Source organism: Erinaceus europaeus, chromosome 11 (assembly GCF_950295315.1).
Source record: "Erinaceus europaeus chromosome 11, mEriEur2.1, whole genome shotgun sequence".
NCBI classification, from domain to species: domain Eukaryota; kingdom Metazoa; phylum Chordata; class Mammalia; order Eulipotyphla; family Erinaceidae; genus Erinaceus; species Erinaceus europaeus.
In genome coordinates, this window is record NC_080172.1 from 62,985,057 (window position 1) to 63,011,413 (window position 26,357).

Sequence of the window (26,357 nt, forward strand, 5' to 3'; positions counted from 1 at the left end):
AATCAGATAGTAAATGAAAGAGGAGATATCACAACAGACACTGCAGAAATTTAACATATCATGCGAGGCTTCTATGAACAACTATATGCCACCAAGCTAGAGAACCTGGAAGAAATGAAGGATTTCCTAGATACCTTCCAACTTCCAAAACTAAGTCAAGAGGAAGTGGATAACATGAACAGGCCCATCACAGCTAATGAAATTGAAACAGTTATCAAAAATCTTCCCAAAAATAAAAGTCCTGGACCAGATGGTTTTACAAATGAATTTTACAAAACTTTCAAAGAAGAACTAATACCTCTACTTTTAAAAGTCTTCCAGAAGATTGAAGACACTGGAATACTCCCTGCCAGCTTCTATGAAGCCAACATCACCCTGATACCAAAAACAGACAGGGACACAACCAAAAAAGAAAACTACAGACCAATATCTCTGATGAACATAGATGTGAAAATATTGAACAAAATTCTAGCCAACCGGATACAGCAGTATATCAAAAAGATTGTTCATCATGACCAAGTGGGGTTTAGCCCAGGCATGCAAGGTTGGTTTCATATACGTAAATCAATCAATGTGATCTACCACATCAACAAAAGCAAGACCAAAAACCACATGGTCATATCAATAGATGCAGAGAAAGCGTTGGACAAAATACAACATCCCTTTATGATCAAAACACTACAAAAAATGGGAATAGATGGAAAATTCCTGAAGATAGTGGAGTCTATATATAGCAAACCTACAGCCAACATTATACTCAATGGTGAAAAACTGGAAGCATTTCCCCTCAGATCAGGTACTAGACAGGGCTGCCCCCTATCACCATTACTATTCAACATAGTGTTGGAAGTTCTTGCCATAGCAATCAGGCAGGAGCAAGGAATTAAAGGCATACAGATTGGAAGAGAAGAAGTGAAACTCTCCTTATTTGCAGATGACATGATAGTATACATAGAAGAACCTAAGGAATCCAGCAAGAAGCTTTTGGAAATCATCAGGCAATACAGTAATGTGTCAGGCTATAAAATTAACATTCAAAAGTCAGTGGCATTCCTCTATGCAAACACTAAGTTAGAAGAAATTGAAATCCAGAAATCAGTTCCTTTTTCTATAGCAACAAAAACAATAAAATATCTAGGAGTAAACCTAACCAAAGAAGTGAAAGACTTGTATACTGAAAATTATGAGTCACTACTCAAAGAAACTGAAAAAGACACAAAGAAGTGGAAAGATATTCCATGTTCATGGGTTGGAAGAATTAACATCATCAAAATGAATATATTACCCAGAGCCATCTACAAATTTAATGCTATACCCATCAAGATCCCAAGCACATTTTTTAGGCGAATAGAAAAAATGCTACAAATGTTTATCTGGAACCAGAAAAGACCTAGAATTGCCAAAACAATCTTGAGAAAAAAGAACAGAACCGGATGCATCACACTCCCAGATCTCAAACTGTATTATAGGGCCATTGTCATCAAAACTGCTTGGTACTGGAACATGAACAGACACACTGACCAGTGGAATAGAATTGAGAGCCCAGAAATGAGGCCCCACACATATAGACATCTAATCTTTGACAAAGGGGCCCAGACTATTACATGGGGAAAGCAGAGTCTCTTCAACAAATGGTGTTGGAAACAATGGGTTGAAACATGCAGAAGAATGAAACTGAATCACTGTATTTCACCAAATACAAAAGTAAATTCCAAGTGGATCAAGGACTTGGATGTTAGACCAGAAACTATCAGATACTTAGAGGAAAATATTGGCAGAACTTTTTTCCGCATAAATTTTAAAGACATTTTCAATGAAACGAATCCAATTACAAGGAAGACTAAGGCAAGTATAAACCTATGGGACTACATCAAATTTAAAAGCTTCTTCACAGCAAAAGAAACCACTACCCAAACCAAGAGACCCCTCCCAGAATGGGAGAAGATCTTTACATGCCATACATCAGATAAGAGTTTAATAACCAACATATATAAAGAGCTTGCCAGACTCAACAACAAGACAACAAATAACCCCATCCAAAAATGGGGGGAGGACTTGGACAGAATATTCATCACAGAAGAGATCTAAAAGGCCGAGAAACACATGAAAAAATGCTCCAAGTCTCTGATTGTCAGAGAAATGCAAATCAAGACAACAATGAGATATCACTTCACTCCTATGAGAATGTCATACATCAGAAAAGGTAATAGCAGCAAATGCTGGAGAGGGTGTGGGGTCAAAGGAACCCTCCTGCACTGCTGGTGGGAATGTAAATTGGTCCAACCTCTGTGGAGAACAGTCTGGAGAACTCTCAGAAGGCTAGAAATGGACCTACCCTATGACCCTGCAATTCCCCTCCTGGGGATATATCCTAAGGAACCCAACACATCCATCCAAAAAGATCTGTGTACACATATGTTCTTGGCAGCACAATTTGTAATAGCCAAAACCTGGAAGCAACCCAGGTGTCCAACAACAGATGAGTGGCTGAGCAAGTTGTGGTATATATACACAATGGAATACTACTCAGCTGTAAAAAATGGTGACTTCACCGTTTTCAGCCGATCTTGTCTGGACCTTGAAAAAATCATGTTGAGTGAAATAAGTCAGAAACAGAAGGATGAATATGGGATGATTTCACTCTCAGGCCCAAGTTGAAAAACAAGATTAGAAAAGAAAACACAAGTCCAATCTGAAATGGAATTGGAGTATTACACCAAAGTAAAAGACTCTGGGGTGGGTGGGTGGCTGGGGAGAATACAGGTCCATGAAAGATGATGAATGACATAGTGGGAGTTGTATTGTTAAATGGGAATCTGGGGAATGTTATGCATGTACAAACTATTGTATTTACTGTTGAATGTAAAACATTAATTCCCCAATAAAGAAATAAACTATTAAAAAAAAAGAAAGTACCCTTCATTTCTTACATTTCTCCTATTTTTTTAATCTTTATTTATTTATTGGATAGAAAAGGGTAGTAGTAGGGAGGGAAGGGGGAAGTAGAAAGGGAGAAAGATCAAGAAACACCTGCAGCACTGTTTCATCACTTGCAAAGCTTTCCCCTTGTAGGTGGGGGCTGGGGGCTTGAACCTAGGTCCTTGAGCATTATAACATGTGCACTCAACAAAGTGTGCCACCACAAAGCCCTTAAAGCCTGTTTTAAATCTTCCATTTTTATAAGACAAGTTTCTGTTAAGTCAAATAAAAATAAAATATAATTCAGGGAAATAATCATTATTAAGAATCTATTATAACTTGTATGAAATGTATTTTTTTATTCATTTGATTTAACATTGGCTTACAGTAAAATAAGATTCTAGGAGTACAAACACACACAATAAATGCACACAAGTGTGCATGTATGTATGCAACTCACTGGACTACTCTGGATCACCACACTAAATGAAGCCATTTATCTATGCCCCTTCCCCCATTATCTCTGATAACGCCTCTTTTCACAGAGTCTAAGAATCAGTTTGCATATCATTATTTATTTTTTTTGTTAGTTCACTGGCTGAAAAAATTTTAAAGAAATGGAAGCCTTGTGAAATAAAGTTTTTTTTTTTCTTTTTAAGATATGCCTTTCAGTGACAGGGCATATTAGAAAAGATACAGACATTTGGGAGTCGGGTAGTAGCTCAGCAGGTTAAGCGCAGGTTGGCGCAAAGCGCCAAGGACTGGCATAAGGATCATGGTTTGAGCCCCCAGCTCCCCACCTGCAGTGGAGTCGCTTCACAAGCAGTGAAGCAGGTCTGCAGGTGTTTATCTTTCTCTCCCATTTGTTTTCCCCTCCTCTCTCCATTTCTCTCTGTCCTATCCAACAACGACGACATCAAGAACAACAACAATAATAACTACAACAACAATAAAAAAAAACAAGGACAACAAAAGGGAAGATAAATATTAAAAAAAAGAAAGAAAACATACAGACATTCACTTACTCAATGAAGTAGATCATTCCTGTGTCAGTGTAGGCCATTTCCCAATTTTTTGGCAATGGTTCCAGATTTTCATCTCTCATCATGTAATTTCTAAAGTCCATGGAGCTATTTGTTTGGTTGTAACTTGGGACAGTCTTCATCCAATCAGATGTCTCAGAATGCCTTTCTCTGCTTTCCGCTTTTAAAAACACAACAATGTGTAACATAAGTAAATATTCCCTTGAACAGTCAGTCCACTTGATTTCGGGAGGCAGGTGGTGGTACACCAGGTTAAGCACTCACATTATAGTACACAAGGACCCAGGTTCAAGCTCCTGGTGCAGGGGGAAAACTTCATTAGTGGTGAAGCAGGGTTGCAGGTCTCTCTCTCTCTCTCTCTCTCCCTCTCTATCTTCCCCTCCCTTCTTAATTTCTCTCTCTCTATCTAATAATAAATAAAGTTAAAAAAAGGTAAGCAACAACGACAACAAAAAAACAGTCTACTTGATTTCTCTGTCAGTTATTTATCACTTATCTATTATGTCTACATTCTGTTGTGATTTTTTTTTTTTTTTGCAATAATACAGATCCTTAATTATTTTTTCATCTGCTAAGTGGCATTAATCCTGCAAAAATCTCTGGTGCAAGTCTGGAAAGGAAGCAGCAGTAGAGTCAACTTATTACCTGTAGGTCAGTTATTGATAAATATAATACTAACAACAGCCACAGCAGCAGTTATGCAGTTCTTTTATGTGCTGGGCTCTACGTTAGCACTTTATATAGATGAACTCATTATTCTCACAATAACCTGGTGGACATATATTATTACTATTCTCATTGTATATAGAATTAACAGAAGATATATTGAGAGGTTAACTCAGTTATGATCACATAGTTAATAAATGGCAGGGTCAGAATCTAAAGGGTCTGGTTTTATTATGCTCAAGACCGGGGTTCCAGCCCCCATCCCCCACCTGCAACTCTCCTTTGTTATTTTGCCTGTCCCCTCTCAATATCTGTCTGTCCAATCTAATAAAATAGAAAAAAAAAAAAAAAAAAGGAAAACATAGCCACCAGAAATGGTGGATTTGTAATGCTGGCACCAAGCCCCAGTGAAAACCCTGGAGGCAACATAAAATAAAATGAAATAAAAGGGTCTGTGTCTTTAACTGCAATACCAAGCAGCTCTGTATATATTTTACAGAGGTCTTTAGTGTTCTGGTAGTGGGAATTGTGTGGAACTGCACCCCTCTTACCCTATTGTCGGTGTTTGCATTTTATAAATAAAATCATACAAATTTAAAAAATAAATAAAAAACAAAACAAAAAAATACACTTAACAGGCTTCAAGCAATTAAATATAATTCTCTGTTGGTGATAGTAAAATCTGTTTAGAATTCCAGAATTTCATAATATAGGTAAGAATATTAAATGTTGGTTACTGTCTAGGGAGTTTACAATTCATGCATTTAAAATTCATTTCTAGAATGTAAAACCTACTGTAACAATTCCAAACTGCAAGCAATGCCTCAGTCTCAGAGAATCTTAGAAAAAAAAAAAAAAGCCTTAGATATCTTCACATATTGTTCCTTCTAGTATTCCACTCCAATCATTCTTTATCCAAAGAAGCCTCACAACCCACTAATGCCATTTCACTACCATTCATTGCCCCTGATTCAACACCTCCAGCCATGTCCTCAGTGCCCAGCATATCCAACATAAATTTATAACCAAACACTATAATCACGCCCTTGGAAATCCTCCTGATTTCTTTGCTTCAACATACTTGCCAGATTGAACCATAATTTTGCTTGAATCTTACTCTCTATGTACTCTCCACAGCTATAAGTGGTCAGTTTTATTACCAGTTACTGTTAAACTCATTCTGTGTCTAATTCACTAGTTAAACTTTATCACAGGTGTACATATATGCGCAGAAAAAAATATACTGTAGGACTTACTGGTTTTGATGTTATCTATGTTCAAGCATTCATAAGGACCCTGAAAATGGAGATTTACTGCATATGACCTATATTGTTTTTCTGAATACAGTTCCAAGTGATTATAAAAAAGAGTTAATCATCAATAAGTTAAATGCTATTTACGTAATACTACCTCTTGGAAAATTTTTAACACTACTATATGTCATATCTGTGGGGAAATTACCATTGTTTTAGTTTTCTTCTTCAGTAAGAAATAAAACAATATATGTAACTAATGTATGTAAGTAAACCTCTACCTATTCTCTCTCCATTTTCATCCTCAACAATTTATAATTTTTTAGAGCAGGGATTCTAGTTCCCAAAAGAAACACAAAGCATATTTTTCTCAACTCTGAATCTGTTACAAAGTATGGTTACTTATTCAGAGAAGAACAATGTCTCTTAGTTATATCTTTTACTATTTTTCACTAAAATACTCTGAAAAATTTTGTCTGAGAAAGATCAAATTCATTTATTTATTGGGTATAAATAAAACAATGTTTTGCTTCCTACTATGTGTCAGGCACTGTCCATGGTGCAAGAGATACAACAATGAACAAAACAAGCAAAAATTCTAGTCCCTAGAAGCTAATATTCTAGTCTTTTGAATGTATTATATAAAGTTGCACTGAAAATAGTTTTGCTTGAGGTTTGTGGCTTTCTACTTCTACTTGTGATTAGAAGTCCTCAACAATCACCATATCACTGAGTGGTATTCAAAAGGAGAAATTTCCCCCTTTCAGTAAATTTCAATAAGCTTCTGTTAGTTTTTCACTTAGGGTAAAATAGGAGTATCAAGTCTATAGAAATTATTTTTTGAATGATTCAGAATTTAAGTTCAAAATATCTTTAACAAATTTTTACTGGCTTATTTCCAATCCTCTTTTCACTGAATGACATATTTTAAAACATCCACATTTTGTTCTGTCCTCTAAAGTGGACTTCAGCCAATAAAGTTTCTGTATTTCAGTACTGGAAATGAACCTCAAATCTTTTCAACAGCAGTGTAATGACACTATTAATAATAGTTTATCATTGATTTGCCAAAATTTCCACTCAGGATAACTCAGTTTAGCTTACAAGATGTTGATAGAGATAGGCTTTGTTTCAAACACGAACTTAAAAAAAAAATCTAAATCTTATTACTTGCTCTGCATATACTCTTATGAAAAATCTATTTCCAATTCAGCATTGCATTAAATTCAAGCTGGAAGTTCAAGTTATAAACTGATCATCTATTTACCAACCTGCATTTCTTTTCTAAAAAAATATTTTATTTATTTTATTTTTGAGAGAGATGCAGAGACCAGAGCACTGCTCAGCTGGCTTATGGTGGTGTGGGGTATTGAACCTGGGACTTGTAGCCTCAGGCATGAGAGTCTGTTTGCCTAACTATTATGCTATCTCCCCTACCCCTACCAACCTGCATTTCCACTGCCATTTACAACTTCTTTGTCTTCATCTTCTTCCTCTTCAGGAAGAGAGCTGTCCATTCTCTCCATCTTGCTGACAGATGTGGTTCGTTTCCTTTGGGATTCTGTATCAAACTCATTATCAAAGAGGACTTGATCAACGGGATCTGGCTGGAAAGGGCTGGGTTCTGCTGGAGGTTTGGGAGTCCCATAGAAATTTCCTGAAATAGAGAAAAATAGCAAATGAAAGTACTAACGTTGACTTGTGAGTCGAACAATCTGACCTAATCTTTGTTTCTGCCCTGTTATCTTATACTGAAATTCTTGAATACCCATTGGTTTAAAGGAGAGTAAAATACTTCTTGGGAGGATAGAAGGTAGAAAGAGCAGAAAGGACTAATTTCTGGGGTCAGGAGTGGCACACGTTGTAGTGTGCACACACTATAGTGCTCAAGGATCTGGGTGCTAGCCCCCAATCTACACCTGCAAGAGGAAGCTTCATGAATGGTGAAATAGTGCTACTGGCAGCTCTCTCTCTCTCTCTCTCTCTCTCTCGCTCCCATCTCAATTTCTCTGTTTCTATCCAAAATAAATAAATAAATAACATTTAAAAAGAAAGAACTAATTTCTTAAAGACCTTTTACCACCTGTCATTATCTGACACTTTAATGCTATTTGTATCAAGGTCAGGAAGTGACTTAATGTATACAGATTTATTCCACAGGGCTTGCTTTGCATGGGTTCTAAATTAGGGCCTAATTTGTGAATTTAAATGCATTAATGCTACCATGTAAAACTAACTGGCATAAAAAGTGGGAGTAAAGAAGTAGAAAATAAACTCAAATAATTTTGCTTTGATGTGTAACATAATGAACTATTTTGGTAAAATGAGGAAATATGTGGGTAACAGATAAAGCAAGAATGAAGTCTATTTTGAAATGTAGGCTGTTTGTGCAAAAGCAATTTGCAAAAGTTTTTGTGAGCATCCTAATTACATTATTTTATATGACCATTTATTGAAAAAGGGCATTAGCATGATTCAATATTGGGCTACTTTCAGGAAAACAAGAAATATTTTAAAATGCTAAATCAGCAATTTTCGCAGTAAAAACTAAAGCTCCAAAGTAGAATGAAAATAACTGAATATCTTCTCAATTTGTCATGCACTTCTCCTTAACCAACGAAAACACAATGGGACTCAGTAGGCCTAGTGATACTATAGTTTGTAGCTGGAGCTGGCAGTGGCATACTTAGTTAAGCATGCATAGCACCATGTGCAAGAATCTTCTATCAATCATTATGCTAATATATGGAAACATCAATAAGGTTAGGGAATAAAATACTTATGAGGTTTTTCTTTACTTTTTAAAAATCCCATATGCTAATCAAATTCCTAGATTATTTTTTTTTAAATCTAATTTCTTTTTCCTTTTTTTTTTTATTTAAGAAAGGATTAATTAACAAAACCATAGGGTAGGAGGGGTACAACTCCACACAATTCCCACCACCCAATCTCCATATTAAAGAGGTAATTAAGATGTTCATTCACATAAGGTGTATATTAGTGGGATCTAAGAACAGACACCCTGGGCCAGATGGTGGCACGCCTGGTTGTATGCACATGTTACCATAAGCACTGAACTGGGTTTAAGCCCCTAGTCCCCACACTTACATGGAAGAAACTTCACAATGGTGAAGCAGTGCTACAGGTGTCTCTTTCTGTCTCCCTCTCTCCTCAGTTTGTCTCTCTATAAAAAATAAATATTTTTTAAATCAAACTGAGCTCTGACTTACTTATTTTATTTTTTCCTTTTTATATCCAAGTACTGCTAAACTTCAGCTCTGGTGGGGTGGTGCTGGGGATTAAATCTGGGACCTTTGGTGACTCAGGCATGAAAGATCTGTTTTACTTTAACTCACAGAGACTATATTGTTTTAAAGACCTTCTGCCAGCAAAAAAGATTATAATGCACTGAAGATTAAAATGTGGTTAGTATTTTTAATAAAAAATTTTAGTTCATATATTCATATTAGGCTTTTTAGAAGGCTACTGCACATTTAATGGACTATAGCAGAATGTAAGTATAACTTTTATATACACTGTGAAACCAAAAAAATGTGTGTGACTCATTTTAATGCGGTATTTATTCTATTAAGGTGCTTTGAATGTAAATCTGCAATATCTCTGAGGTGTACCTGTACATGATCACATATACAATTAAAGTCTCTACTTCCTGTTTCCATTCTTTCCCATGGTTATCCTGAGGCTGTAAGTATCATTTCCTCAATACTTTAAAATCTAGAACATATGTACGTATCTATATATAAATATAAATTCTACTTTTATAAAATATTCCCAAATTATTTTATAACATTTAATATTTTAAATAGTATATTATATATGTCCTTTTGTAGTTTTCTGTATATGGTTTTATTTCTAAAACTTAACCCTGTTGATTTACTGATTCTAGTTCATTAAACATTTGCATAATAATATAATAGTCCACACTTTAGTGGACAAACTAAAAATCTACTTTGCTCATTATCTAAAAGATAGCTGTTTCTAATCTCTTGGCTTAAAAAAACTATTATTTATTTATTTATTTAGATTTATCTATTCCTAAATGAGAGAGAGAAAACCAGAGCTCTCTCTAGCATATGCAATGACAGGACTTGAACTTGGGATTTCATGCTTGAGAGCCCAACACTTTACCTACCTTGCTGCATCCTGGGCCCAAATAATACCACAATGAATACTTTGATTCTAGTCTGCATATGTGCACAAACAACAGTTTCTCTAGAGAGAGAAATGCTTGGGTCAGTCTTTGTCTCTGAAATGACAGGGTACTGTCAAAATATTCTTCAAAGGTATTGTATCATTTTGTACTCTTGTTAGCTATATATGAGAATATCCATTTCCTACAATTATCAGACTTAAGTTTTTGTCAATTTGATGGGTTATGATGTTGTATGACTGTTAATTTGATTTGTATTCCTTTGAATTGAGCACACAATAGTTAATATGCAGTATGCTGCTTTGCCATGAACCAATTCTAATCCATAGCAGAAGAAAACATAGGAAAATATCTTTGTTAAGTAAGGACAGAAAGAATTTCTTAAAAAAAAAAAATCAAAAACATAGTCACAAGGAAAACAGTTTGGATAAATAAAGATTTTTCTTATTAATGAAAAAAACAAAGAATTATTAGTTGACAAATTGAGAGCTTATGTCTAAATCCAACAAGGAATTGATATCTATATAGTATCTAAAATATAAGGAATGCCTACATATTGGAAGGTGATTAGCACACCAATTTAAAGAAGAGAACAGAGTATTGCTCTAGTATAAGCAGTGCTTTGGATTAACTCAAACATGCCAGTCCTTTATTTTATCCACAATCCTCTCCCTAGAATTCCAGTATTATTTTCATTTTTAAAAGTATCTGATTTATTTTAAATAGAGGGAAATTGAGGGGAAAAGGGGAGCTAAAAGAGGGATATATATATATATATATATATATATATATATATATATATATACACAGAGAGAGAGAGAGAGAGAGAGAGAGAGAAACACCTGCAGCCCTGCTTCCCCAAACCTACATATACTGCTGATGGAATGTAGTCAGCAGAGGTCTCCAAAACTACTTCACCAGAATGACTTCATGTATAAACCAACAACTCTGATCTGTTATATAAATCCAATACTGTCCTACAGGTCAATAGGTGGTCTGTGGAAAAATGTTTAGTGGAGCTTTATCAGTGAGGATGGAGAGTTGAAAACTTGCACGCTTATCACAGGAGAATGGTTAAGTAAAAATTAGTGGAGTTACAACCTGGAGCACTGGGCAGCGGTTAAAAAAATCTAGGACTTACATGTCAATATAGTATAGCAAAATGAATGGATCTAAAAAACACAGTAACAAGCAAAAGCAACTGAAGATGAATGAGATAGAGAACACAGTCAAGATGTAAACAAAAATACTCTCATAAAAATATATTACTGCACATTCAAAAGATACAATACCCATACTGTAAGAACACATGCAAACAAATGCATGCATATAGGACACATCTGAATGGCTGCCTATAAGAGAAGGAGTGAGAGTGGGCTATTGGCATAAAAATAAACAAGTAGTGGTCATTCCCTCTGAAGGAATGTCCACGGGCCATCTTACTGAAATAATACAATATTAATATGTTCTTTTAATCTCTTGTCACTGTTCCCTTTATAACATCTCAATTTATCCTTATGCTGGCTTGTTGACTGCCTTCCCCATTCGGATATATGGACCACTGGTCTATAGTGAGGAGGTAAAGTGAAAGGCATTATAAAAACTACAATGGAAGAAATGAGTAGATTTGGGAATAGATGGGGAAGGAATTTTTTAGAGAAATGAGGAATTGATGACTAAACTGTTATGTGTACGTGGTACAGCAAAAAAAAATTATGAATTATTCTTTTGAACAGAACACAAATGCATATTTGTCTATATGGTATTCAAAGTTAAATATATGTGGACACTATATGCATTGGAAATAATACTGAGCAAGAAAGCCATGATACCTGCTTTCATAAGCTTTTGAAAAAAAAATAGCATGGTAAGTTAATGAAAAGATATAGGATGCTGTCAAAATGGACAATTTAAATTTTTCCAGTGAAGATGTTAGGTAAGGGTGAAAAAAAGAATCTAACAGAATTATCTAAAAATTGAAAGTAATCTTAAATCTATGATTCTTGGAATCAAGTGCAAGGAAGAAAGACATAGGAAGAAATCTGATTCTGTTCTCATTGTACCCTCCCAACCTATATACTGTTTTCTCTAAAGTAGCTGTGGTATAGATTTTTGAACATGCATAGTTTAGATTGACAGCCACAAACAGAAAATAATCAACAACCACTTGCTTCATTCATATGGTGAATGTGACTTATTATTAAATGTGCAAATAGGTCATTTTGAATGATCATAACACATTATTCACACCTTTATGAGGGGATGCTTTTATTTTTTTTCAATTCCATTTTTAATTAGTAAATTACAAATATCCTAATCAAATAGTTCTCAAAGGTCAACAGAAAAAAATATGATATTTTACTGATCAAACTCCCACTGAAGTGATTCCAGTTGTTTAGTTTTCAAGATTGCTGCTGTTGTCAGTACTGGAGGACATACCATCATATGTTCCACTTTCTAATAATGCTCCACTCTCTTCCAGTGCTTTGAACTGTTCAACAGAAATGAAATTATAGTCCACCCCTGGTACTTCCCCATCCCTGGGGGCCCTTGTAGTGCCTAAGGGAGAAAAAAAGAAAAAAAAATAGGTTGTAAAATACTTTTAAACTTACAAAATTTTGAGTACTAGAAAATGCAATCTATAGAGAACACCTGGGAGAAATAGTTTATTCAATATATTGTACACTCAGAATGAGGATCAGAAAATTTTAGGCAAGTTAGCGTAACTAGGTAAAATTAGGAAAGTAAGTAATGTGGGGTGAGTACACATATTTTAATACAATCTACAGATTGTTATAAAATGCAAGCTAGAATGTCTGTGGTCATCTTATTACTTTCTTTCCTAGTATAAATATTAGCTTTCTATTTACTAGAGTTATTTAAGACAATAAAAAGAAAAGCAAGTTTTGAAAGTTCTTTTAATGAACACTATTTAAAAAAAAACTTGGCCAAGTATTAAATTTGAAACTCTTTTAGATGAATAATAAAATAATAATAAAAAAGGCTTAGGCTTTTATTATTCATATATTGTTTCTTAGGGGTTAGTTTCTACCATAAAAAAGTAAGCATTAAGCAAACTGACTAAAGCAACACAGTTTTCTATTAAAATATTCATGATAAAGTAAAAAAATTCATATTCAAGGTATAAATGCAGTTATGTTAACATTGCTATATTAGGCTAATTTTTATTGAACAAAAATCAATAGTTTCATGAAATGATAGTAGAAATGTCATTTCAAACATCACAGAACACTCCACCACAAACATAAATAAATAAATAAATAAATAAATAAATAAATAAATAGGTCCAGGTAATAGCATGGGAAGAATTGAGTCCTGTTTATGGCACAAACTTTCTTTCATAAACCTCATTCTTCACTTATACCTCCAAGCTCCTCAAAGCGAGGAGCCTTAGTCAGACAGCTTAGGCTCCTACCTCTGCTCCACACCCACTCACCAAATCTAATTGATTTCAATTCCTAACAATCTCTGGAATATCTGTACTTCTCTTCATCTTCACATTCATCTATCTTTTTGGTCTCCTGGAGTCTACTTCCAACCTCTCCCTGGCTTCTGGTACCCCTTATCCAACTATAAGGAATAGATTTTCTTAGCAAAACAACTAACCAAACAAACAGCAAAACCCTTTAAACTCATCATTGGTTTCCCACAATCTTTGGCATAAAATGCAGATTCAACCTCTCTAGCTTTTTTCTTGACTCATCTCTCACAGTCTAGGCTTTGGCTAGAATAAATTTAAAATGACTCTCTGTGTATGTGTACATGTATGTATAACCATGACCTTGTAAATGGGTGATTTCACAGTTCCAGGATGCTTTTTTTTTCTCACACAGACACGGGACAGGGAACAGGGAGTGGGGTGGCATAGAGATGGGAGAAATTATAGTATTGGAGCTTCCTCCAGTGATATAGCAACTCTCAAATGATGCTAGGGCCTTGAACCTGATGTATGGCATGTTACAGATATGGCAATGCAGGCCCCCATACCCAGTGAGTGATCCATCTCTCTGATCCTCAAACTGCTTTTATTTATTTGTTTTTCTTTTTCCCTATTCCATTCCCACTGCCCCTTTAGCTGATTTCGTCTGGTCTTATCTTAAAAATTCCTGCAGATAAGCCTTGACATTTAGGGTATGGTACTACGTAGGAATCAAGTTTACTTAGTCCAGAGTAATAGCCCCAAGTCTTCACACAGTGTAAGAATTATAGTAGGTAAACAACAAAGGGAGTTGTAAATTGAATGAAATGAAAATTGCACAAATGTAATTTTCAAAGTGCCTAGAAGCATATTACACTTAAAATTATTAGTAAAATCAAATCAAGAAAAACTATTAATTAACCTTGGCTTTTCTTTTTCTCAGCTTTACTATATTCTATTGTATTCTAGAATTTGAAGAAATACATAAATAAAATCATAATGATACAACAGTAATGAAATGATCTTAGAGAGTAATGGTTAAACCAACATACTTAAGCAACAAAAATTATTCAATAAATTTCCCCCTTGTCTTCTAAAAATGAGCATATATTTATGTTTTACACCACAGGACATAAAAATCAAAGGTAACTTCCCTGTTACTCTAAATACATATGTATTTGCTCCTGTTTTTTATCCAGGGCACAGCTTATGGTGTTGCATGTGGACTAAACCTGGGGCCTAAAGGCCTCAGGCATGCAATTCTTTTGCATACTCACCATACATAATATTTATTTATTTATTTACTTATTTCTTTATTTATAACAGCACTGCTCAGCTCTGGCTTATGGTGGTGCAGGGGATTGACTATAGGACTTCTGGAGTCTCAGGCATGAGAGTCTGTTTGCATAACCATTATGCTATTTGCTGTACCACTGCCAGCAAATTATCAACTTAATAACTTTTTTTCCATTATCAACTTTTTTTTTCCTATATATTGACTAAGAATATTACTATATTTGGGTATTTCAGATCCCATACTAAGTAAAAGTCATTATTAGAAAATAAATTCAGGGGGCCCAGGTGGCAGTGCAGCTGGTTGAGTGCATGTTACAGTGCGCAAGGACCTAGGTTCAAGTCCCTGGTCCCTACCAGCAGAGGGAAAGCTTCACGAGTGGTGAAGCAGGTTTGCAGGTGTTTCTCTATCTCTCTCTCCTTCTATCTCACCCTTCTCTCTTGATTTCTGGCTGTTTCTATCTAATAAATAAAGATAATAAAAATCAAAAAAGAGGAAGAAAAGAAAGGAAAAGAAAAGAAATAAAAAGAAAAGAAAAAAAAAGAATCAGCAGCCTGAAAGGCTGTCCAGTGGGTAAGGCCCTAAATTCAATCCCTGACATCTCATGTGCCAAAGTGATGCCCTGGTCCTCTCTCTCTCTCAAGTTTTATTTATTTTTAAATCTTTTATTTTATTTTATTTTATTTATTATTAGATATAGACAGAGAGAAATTGAGAAAGGAGGGGGAGATAGAGAGGGAAAGAGACAGAGAGATACCTGTAGCCTTGCTTCACTACTCGAGAAGCTTTCCCCCTGCAGGTGGGGACCAGGGGCTTGAACCCAGGTCCTTATACACTATAGTGTGTATGATTAACCAAGTGCAACACCTCCTGGCCCCTCTCTCAAATAAGTAAATAAATAACTCTTAAAAAAAGGAAATTCTGGGGGGTCGGGCGATAGCGCAGCAGGTTAAGTGCACATGGCGCAAAGCACAAGGACCAGCATAAGGATCCCGGTTCGAGGCCCTGGCTCCCCACCTGCAGGGGAGTCACTTCACAAGCAGTGAAACAGGTTTGCAGGTGTCTTTCTCTCCCCCTCTCTGTCTTCCTCTCCTCTCTCCATTTCTCTCTGTCCTATCCAACAACGATGACATCAATAATAACTACAACAATAAAACAACCAGGGCAACAAAAAGGAATAAATAAATATAAAAAAGAAATTCAATGAGTAATTTTTAAATTTATAATTATCTGTCAATAATGGGAAAACATGATCACAATGTTTTGCACCTCCTCCCATCAACAGATGAGGCCCACTGCTTCACCTTTTGAATCTAGTTTGGATGCATAATGTTTTTATACAACTTATAGGATATGATCTTATGCAAGTCTATACATAAGTCATCTTTCCCCTACTGGATTTCTCCCACCACCATGTACAGAAATTCAGGCTAAAATACCAATTAATGAGTGTTCTAGCCAAAAGAGCATCAGAGGTCCAGAAAAGTTAGTAAATTCATCTTAGTCCCTCCAACTCCAGAAGAGCTGTCAATGACTGCAGTTAGAGTGGTTTCATAGTTGCGAATAGTACATCTCTCAGTTGAGATATAGTACATGATGGTTATTTAGTGTCATTAAATTCTGGAGTAGTAGGGAGCTGGGCAGTAGTGCACCGGGTTAAGTGCACACAATGCAAAACACAAGGATCCTGATTCACAAGTGGTGAAGCAGGTGTCTTTCTCTTCCCCTCTTGTCTTCCTCAGCTCTCTTGATTTCTCTCTGTCCTATACAAAAGCAATGCAACAACAATAATGGGGGGGGAGGCCCCCAGGCGTTGTGCAGGTACCAAACCCCAGCAATAACCTTGGAGGCAAAAAAAAAAAATCTGGAGTAGCACCTGGAAAGTAGCCTTGAGTGCTTGAGGCTCTGAGCTCAATCCCCAGAAAAGCATGTGCTAAAGTGATGCTCTAGTCATATGTGTCTCTCATAAGTAAATCTTAAAAACAAAAAACAAAAACCTAGAGCAATCTGTTAACAACAAAGGTTAACTGAAATACTGTCCTAACAAACTCTACTATAAAACATAATAACAATATAAAACCAGACTTAAGAGCAAATCATATTATAGATAATATTATAAAAAGAACACTAACTGAAGGAGATGGAGTGATAGCTTTAGTTTATAATTTTTTAAAAATTAAAAAAAAATTTTTATTATTTTTATTTATTTATTGGATAGAGACAGTCAGAAATCGTTATTTATTGGATAGAGACAGTCAGAAATCGAGAGGGACAGAGAGGGTGCAAGACAGAGACACCCGCAGCACTGCTTCACTACTTGTGACGCCTTCCCCCTGCAGGTGGGGACTAGGGGCTCGAACCTGAGTCCTTGAGCATTGTATGTAACATGTGCGCTCAACCAGGTGCACCACCACCCGGCCTCTAGTTTGTAATTTTTGTTGGTGAAACAGTTTTGAGTAATGTATATTGTTATTGTTGTTGCTGACTGCTCCAAACATACTTTTTTTCAGTTTGAGAGACAGAGACAGAGATAGAGGGGTAGAGGGAAAGAAACACAGCACCAAAGCTTCCCTCACTGCAATGAGAGACGGGACATGTACACTACGAAGCAGCCCCGCAGAGCAATTTGCTGGGCTGGTCTCGTTCTTCTTTCTTTTTCACCCCCTCAAAGATGATGTTCATGATTCTAACTATTAATAGAAATAAAATGTTAACTGTGATCCAAACATAAATGCTTATTTTACTTTTATGTTTTATTTTATTTATTTAGGATAGACAGAGAAACTGAGAGGGAGAGAGACTCCTCCAGTACTGCTTCACCACACGTGAAGCTTCCCACATGCCAGTGGGGACTTGGGGCTTGAACCTGGATCCTTGCACATAGTAATGTATGTGATCTACTGGGTGTGCCCCCAGCTCCACCAACATATATATGTCTAAGACTTACAAAACAGCTTTAATGTTAATTCTTTTTTAAAAAACTTTCTTTTTAAAAATTTTTATTTATTTGTATTAGATAGAGACAGAGAGAAATTGAGGGGGGGATAGAGAGGGAAAGAGACAGAGAGACACCTGCAGCTCTACTTCACCACTTGTGAAACTTTCCCGTGAGGACCAGAGGCTTGAACCCAGGTCCTTGGGCACTACAGTGTGTGCACTTAATCAGGTGTGGCACCACCTGGCCCCCTTTAATGTTAATTCTTTATACAAACATAAATACTGTTTACCTCCCCACTGAAAGCAGGTAATTCCATATACATAAAAAGCTCCCTTCCTTTTACTTTACCTCCTCCTTGCCTTTACCATTCAGAAATTTTTTAAAAAGATTTATTTATTAGGGAGTCGGAGGTAGCACAATGGGTTAAGAGCATGTGGCGCAAAGCGCAAGGACTGGCGTAAGGATACTGGTTTGAACCCTCGGCTCCCCATCTGCAGGGGAGTCGCTTCATAAGCAGTGAAGCAGGTCTGCAGGTGTCTGTCTTTCTCTCCCCCTTTGTCTTCTCCTCCTCTATTTCTCTCTGTCCTATCCAGCAACAACGACATCAACAATAGCTACACCAATAAAAACAAGGGCAACAAAAGGGAATAAACAAATAAATAAAAGATTTATTTGTGACAGAAAAAGAAAGAACCAGAACATAACTCTGGCACATGTACTAGGTATGAAACTTGGGACGATATGTCTATAAGTCTAGTGCTCTGTCCCCTGTACTACCTCCCAGCCATTCATTCCAGCAAAACTATCTTTATATTCTCCTAGTACTCTATATATTTGATGTAAATCTTCCTAAACTCCTCCAGCCACCACTGTAGCTCTCTTCCAATAAATTCCGCCAACTCCTGTTTACTCATATTCTCCAGTTCCTCTCCTGTCATTTACACTTGAACCATTCCTACTAAGACAATCTGCTGTACTCACCACAGTCAACAGTTTAAGTCCTCATATTACCTGACCTACCAAAAGTATCTGACACCTTCTCATTCCCCCTTCTACATTATATTTGGAAACATACAGAAAATCACACAAAACACATATACAAAATATAATACCTAACAATAAAACAAATTCACTCAGGTAAAAAAAAAATACTGACAGGACACCAAAAGCCCCCCTTTGCACACCCAATCATAAACCTCTCTATATCTCCTACCCTAAAGGTAATCACTGCTTTAACATTTGTGATAATGATCGATCTCCCTTCCTTCCTTCCTTCCTTCCTTCCTTCCTTCCTTCCTTCCTTCCTTCCTTCCTTCCTTTCTTCTTTTTGTTCAGATAGAGACAGAGAAGCAGAAAGGGAGGGAAGGTGGGAGGGAAGGAAGGAAGGAAAGGTTCTCTTTAATGTGGGGACCAGGCTCAAAAATAGGTCAAATGCAAAACAGTACACTATCCAAATGAGCAGATTATCTCACTGGCCTAATTTCCATTCTTTAAAAAAAAAAAATTATCAACTAAGTAACACATTTCTAAGCAACATAACTCAGTGGTTTTCTTTTTTAAATATTTTACTTAGTTTTTATTGAAATAGCACTGCATTAAGACATTATATAAGTTTCAGGTGTATATCACTGAAAATCAATATGTATTAGAATAACTGACACCAATCACCTCCCTTCTTCCTTTCTTCTGCTAACCACTCAATGGCCATGTAGTCAACATAATTTAGTTTTGTCAACTTTACAGCTTCATATGTAGTCATATGTACCTTACGTATCCTCTGCCACATCAATACAAGTTATTAAGTTTTTAAACTTCTGTCAACATGCTAAGTATGTAAAGACAGCTCATTGTGTATTTCATGTACAAGTGTCTTCTGAGATTAATCTTTTTTTTTTTGTTTTAATATTGTCACTGGCCACAGACATCCTTTCTGTTGTGAAGGGGCTATTAAGTCTTTTGATACTTCTCTACTGGATTTCCTGATTGTTAAAGATTTATTTGTAATTCTTTACATTCTGGATACTACAATACATCATAAAATTTACATAGTTAACAACTTTAAAAGTGCTTCATTATGTATTTACTCCTTGTAAAAGAAAAAAGTGGCAACTGTAAGTGGAAGAGTCTATCTTCTGTAAGATGTATTTCATTGGTAGAAAAGTAAAGTAATTGTGTCTCCACAAGAATGAAGCGCTTTAGTCTTTTGTCAGATGTCTGTGTTGCAAAGGAGTATTTCTATTAAAATTGAAGTATACTTCCTTTAATGAGTACTTTCTGCAAAACTGTGTACCAAGAATGATAAGAGGTTATATAGGGTGAGGGGAGATACCATAATGGTTATACAAAGAGACCCTCATGCCTGAGGCTATGAAGTCCCAGGTTGAAACCCCTGTAAGCACCATAAAGCAGAGCTGAGCAGTGCTCTGGTTAAAAAAAGAAAAAAAAAAAAAGAAGAAAAGAAAAAAGTTATGGAGGGAATAGAGTCAGAGATGACCACTTAAACCTATTGCAATTTTGTAACCAGAGCACTTATAATTTGTAACAATCAATAAATAACTTCAATTTAAATGATTAACATAGTTTAAAAGATGATGAATTCCTAGTTAAGACAATGGAGTAAATAAATACATAAAAAAGAAAAAAAAAGAGAGAAAGGAAGGAAGGAAGGAAGGAAGGAAGGAAGGAAGGAAGGAAGGAAGACAGAAAGGAAGCTTGATAGAAGGGATAAAAAGAGGGCTGAGGCAAGTGAATAACTGAAGGTATGGCAAAAAATATAACAGATAGCACAAGGCCAAACTGAGAAGAAAGGGAAAACTGAGGGGATTTGGCATGGTACCATGTAAACAGTTCATAAAATGTTCAGCTATGTTTGCAGATTTCATGTTGATATGAAACTGGTTGCTACAAAACATTAACTTGCTGGGGGAAATGGCACAAGAATCAATATTGCTTCAGCTAAATTGACAATATTCTCTTATTTATTTGTCAATCTCATATGAATTTATTTACATTATAGAAATAAATATTGTTAACAAATCAGACTTTTCTTTCCCTGTGATTTTTTTCATCTCTCATTTTTGTTTTGAAATAACACTGTTCTTTCTTTTCAATTTTTAATGTTTTTTTGATGACAGAAGTTTTTTATTTTAATGTAATCAAACTTATCATTTCCTCTCCTTTATAGCTAGTGTGTGTGTGCATGCATACTACTGAAGAAATCCTTCCCACACTCACAGAGATATTCTATTCCCTTGTTAAAAAAAAAAAAAAAGGCATTATCCTGTAACTCCTCTCGTGGGGATATATCCTAAGGAACCCAACACACCCATCCAAAAAAATCTGTGTACACATCTGTTCTTAGCAGCACAATTTGTAATAGCCAAAACCTGGAAGAAACCCAGGTGTCCAACAACAGATGAGTGGCTGAGCAAGTTGTGATATATATACACAAAGGGATACTACTCAGCTATTAAAAACAGTGACTTCACCGTTTTCGGCCGATCTTGGATGGACCTTGAAAAATTCATGTTAAGTGAAATAAGTCAGAAACAGAAGGATGAATATGGGATGATCTCACTCACAGGCAGAAGCTGAAAAACAAGATCAGAAGAGAAAACATAAGTAGAACCTGAACTGGAGTTGGTGTATTGCACCAAAGTAAAAGACTCTGGGTTGGGTGGGTGGGGGAAGAGTACAGGTCCAAAAAGGATGACAGAGGACCCAGTGAGAAATGTTATGCATGTACAAACTACTGTATTTACTATCGAATTTAAAACATTAATCCCCCAATAAATAAATGAAAAAAAAGGATTTTAGGGTCAGAGGGGTAGCTCACTGGGCAGAGTATGTGCTTGTAATGTACACAGTCCAAGCTAAGTCATGACAGCACATAGGAGGTACTACAAGAGGAAATTCTTACACTGCAATATCTTTCTCTCTTCCAACCAAATTCCTTTGAAAAATGTGACCCAAGTGGTGAAATCAAGCATGTAGACCCTGTCTACACACATATTCCTACATATTCCTACATACACACACGCACAAGACACACACATAGTTTTGCCTTTCACACCTACAACTTTAACGTTCTTTAATTGATTTTTTGAGACCCTGATGGAAAGTAGTCATCTAATTTTCTTCTTTTGTAATGGTAATCAACAATAGTCACTGTAAAGTCAATTATTATCCACTTTGATTAACCCCAGCACTTCTGTCACAGAAATTTTATAGAGACACCTGTACAAAACTAGTTATCACTCAACTTCTGTTACAGCCCATTCATCTACTGACCATAGAATGCTACAGTCATCATATTTTCATGACAAAACTTGAGACACAATAGAGAAAATCCACTAGTTTTTCTTTCCTCCCCAGTCATATTGCTTTTCTATACATTCTGGTATCAGGCTAAAAATTCTGAAATTTTATGTATTTAGTTAGACTGGATCTATTATTAATCAATTTGAGGAGAACTGATGTCTTTGCAAAATTGGGCCTTTAATCCATGAGCAAGAAATATCAGTATAACTAAATATTCCCTTTGGGGGATGGGAGACACCCAGGGCTTCAGGTCTTTGTGCATGTGTGATCCCACTCCTGGATGACTTTTTTTTTTTCCCCCTCTAGGGTTATATCTGGGACTCAGTGCCTGTACTACTCATCCACTAATCTTGGTGGCCATTTTTTTCATTTTACTGGATAGGACACAGAAAAACTGAGAGGGGAGGGAAGATATAGATGGGGAGAGAAAAATAGACACCTGCAGACCTGCATCCCAGCTTGCTTGTAAAGTAAGGATCCTAGTTCAAGTCCCTGGCCCCCACCTGCAGGGGTGGGGGAAGCTTCATAAGCGTTGAGTGGGTTTCTTCCTCCCTTTCTATCTTACCCCTTCTTTCTCAGGTTCCTTCTATCTCTATCTATTAAATAAAATAAATATTTTTTAAAAAATATAAACACCTGTTTTCAGTCATTGATATTTTAAAGTTAAAAAAAGAAAAGGTCAGCCAGGGTGCTGGGAGGTGGCGCACCCAGTTAAGCACACATAGTACAAAGTACAAAGATCCGAAAAAGCAAGGACCTGTGCAAGGTTTGAGCACCCACTCCCTACCATTGTGCATTGTAATATGTGTGTTTTACCCAGTATACCACTGCCCGGGCCCCTGTTGCATTTATCTTGCCCAATTTCTAATTGTTCAACATAAGAGAGTAAATCCAGGGAGTCGGGCGGTAGCACAGTGGGTTAAGCACAGACGGTGCAAAGCACAAGGACCGGTGTAAGAATCCCGGTTCGAGTCCCCAGCTCCCCACCAGCAGGGGAGTCACTTCACAGAGGTGTCTTTCTCTCCCCCTCTCTGTCTTCCCCTCCTCTCTCCATTTCTCTCTGTCCTATGCAACAACAACAACATCAATAATAACTACAACAATAAAACAAGGACAACAGAAAGGAATAAATAAAATAAATATAAATTTAAAAAAAAGAGAGTAAATCCAGTAATAGTCCTTCAGGGCACAAGTGAAGTATTTACCTGTCTGTGCATTAAAATAAAATGCCACTTTCTTATTTTCAGTTTGATTAGTTTATATTGTAGTGCTCTCAATTTCTTTACCTCTGCTATTGCCAATCTGTGAATAAGTCTAGTTGGTGAATTTTTCAAGTTCCATTTAATTCTTCTCTAAAAAATATTTCATTTTTTTCATTCTGTTCACATTATCCTTTAAATTATTAAATATATTTATAACAACTATAAAATTCTTACTATATAGAAACATGACTATTCATTTTTAATCAAGTGGTTTTTTTCTTTTGATTATGGGTAACATTTTCTTGCTTTTTATGTGTAATAATACTTATTAAGTACTAGAAATTTTGAATACTAGCCTATTTATTTACTTATTTTTTGAATATAATATTAGTTTATTTTAAGCTATGAGTTAAGTTAAATATCTGTTCTCTTAATTCTTTCAGAGCTTGGTTCATCAAGTTTTATTAAAGCAGGCCTCAAAGAGCTGAATCTGTGATTATTTTAGCCTCTAATAAGCCTGGCCCTTATGGGGTTAGAACTGGCCCTTAAGGTTAGAACTCCAACTTCTTCAAGCCCTATTAAAAATTGGAAATAGTTAACCTTCTAGCTTCTAGGGAGTTCTTTGCCTGCTCACATGAAGTCTCAACCTACACATACCCAGTTGAGTATTCAGCAACAGGCTTATGAGGGCACTTCCACAGATTACTTGAATTTCATCATAGCTCTCTTCTGTGATACCCTCTCTTGCTAATGTTCAGACATCTTAGTCTTCTTAAACCCAGTTTCCTTATCTCAGAGTCTACAGTATTCTGCCTGAGCTCGCCTGTGTGTGTTGGTCCTGAAAACCCTCCAGGCAGCAAGCTGTGGAAGTCACAGGCCGCCTGGGTCCTGGGTCACACACATAGCAAGGCAAGTATCCTTTCAGGTGAGCTATTGTCAGTTCTGGTGACCTTTGGTAAAGAATATTTAGAGATCGAATATGAGCACTCAGGAGTAGAGATAGATCACTAGGTGAAGCCAGGCGGTGGTGCATCTGGCTAAGTGCACATGTTACCATGCATAACGACCGGTATTCAGATCCCCAGTCCCCACCTGTAGGGGGAAAGCTTTACAAGCAGTGAAGCAGTGTTGCAGCTTTCTCTCCTCTATCTCCTCTCCCTCTCAATTTCTGTCCTAGCAAATGAAATAAATAAGGTTTAAAAACAACAGATCACTAAATAGGGCATCTGCTTTGTCTTTTGTGCAGCCCAGGATCAAGGCCATGGGAAGTGCTATAGCAGTAGGAGAAAGCTCTGGTCTTTCTTTCTCATTCTTATGCACACGCATGCACGCAAGCACACATGTGTACGCACGAAGAAAACCTTGAATGGTGAAACCACGCATGTGCTGGATCTCAGATCCACTAAATAAATCAAATAAATTAAATAAACAAACAAACAAATGGGGTCAGATATGACAATTTGTTGTGTGATACTGATGTATCAGTGCATCTAGGATGTTGGTGAGGTTTATATACATTTCATTTCAATTTGTAGATTAAGAGGTCCTGTTAACATCTGAAAAAAGCTTCATCTTATTGAACCTTATGAATTAAAATTAAGTAAACTATAGCTCCCTTCTACCAAAAAACTTCATACCAAGGAGAAACTATAGAACTGGTATAGAGAAAGTAAAGGAAAAGAAGATTCAAGTAAAGGTGACTGAGGGCAGCAAAACAGATGATAGAAAGATGTAAGTACAGAGGCTAGGTGATGGTATACACGATAGAGCACACATGTTATCATGCATGAGAACCTGGGTCCCCATCTGCAAGGGGAAAGCATCATAAGCAGTGAAGCAAGGCTGCATCTCTCTCTCTCTCTCTCAGTCCCCCTCTTTCCTTACTTTTCTCTGGAAAAAAAAAAAAAAAAAAGAAGCAGCAAAAGATGAAACCAAAAATGGGCACTAGGAGCCACAGCACTAAGTGAGCACTAAGCCTCAGCAAAGAACTCCAAGGAGAAAAAAAAGAAAGAAATCACAAGTACATGATTTTCTTAACTTTTTAATAAGAATATAAGCTCTAGAGAGATAAAACTGAAAATTATTTCTTGAGATATTCCATGAAGGTCAAACAGCAAGCTAGTTATAAGGAAATGAGTATCAGATTGTCTTCAGACTTTTTAAAAAGCAATGCTTTATGCCAGAAAACAATTAAATAATTGACTAATATGAGAATAGTCAAGGAAAGAAGGCTTGAGCCAAAGATTTCATATACATATAACCAATCCTAATGTATAAATCCCATAGCCAAACTGATGAGACTCTGTGAGTCCTTCATGGTGAATCAAGCAGAGAGCAAATTTGAGACCACCATAATTACTGAAGAAACAACATAAATATATTTTCTCCATAGAATAAATGATAAATGAATGATAACTGTCAAAGGGAGAGTCTGTATGTGAAAGATATTTATGTAACCAATAAAGATACAGTTAAACTATCAAAAGTCAGTGAAAGCCCCAGAGATAGTGTGGACATAGTACACCAGACTTTGAGGCATGAAGTCCCTGATGTCACAGATTCAATCCTCGGCACCGTCATATATATGCCAGAGCTGTACACTGCTCCGGTCTCCCTCTCTCTCCCTCTCTCTGTTTCTATCTCTCTCTCGAAAATAGATAAAAGTCTTTTAAAACAAAACCCTTATGTAAAGTAGCATAAGCTTTCTGATTGATTTTTTTTTTTTTTTTTGAGAGTAAAAGGCTGTTACTTAAAGTCAGATGCTAAGGAAGAGAGGGAAGAGATAACTAGATTATTTTAATATTGTTTATAGTGGGGTAAAAAAAGGGGAGGAGGAACAAAGAGTGTTAAAGGTATAAAGGAAGTCATTAAAATAAAAATATAAACATTCCTAAAAAGAGAGCAAATAAAGATGACTATATAGTAAAAGTTTTATTTAAAGACTAGTATAAAGATAAAAGGAAAAAATGACAAAAGTGAAATTGAAGATACTGATGACACCAATAAATACAAAAGGGTTTCCAACTGGCTACCGAATTCAAAACTATTTGTAAAGCAAGAGATTTTAGAAAGATAAAATAAAAAGATAAATAAAAGTTTATTAGACAAACAT

General features: G+C 36.1%; 1 protein-coding gene across 2 annotated transcripts in view; it reads right to left on the reverse strand.

Annotated features, from left to right (window-relative positions):
- The window catches only part of MAGI3 (membrane associated guanylate kinase, WW and PDZ domain containing 3), a 251,234-nt gene that overhangs the window by 86,733 nt on the left and 138,144 nt on the right, over window positions 1-26,357 (reverse strand). For both annotated transcript variants that reach the window (XM_060201858.1, XM_060201859.1), the window contains exons 3-5: window positions 12,492-12,611; window positions 7,329-7,538; window positions 3,945-4,122 (exon numbers count right to left, since the gene is read on the reverse strand). In XM_060201858.1, coding sequence (XP_060057841.1) covers window positions 3,945-4,122; window positions 7,329-7,538; window positions 12,492-12,611 — 508 coding nt within the window. The remainder of the gene's footprint in view (window positions 1-3,944; window positions 4,123-7,328; window positions 7,539-12,491; window positions 12,612-26,357) is intronic.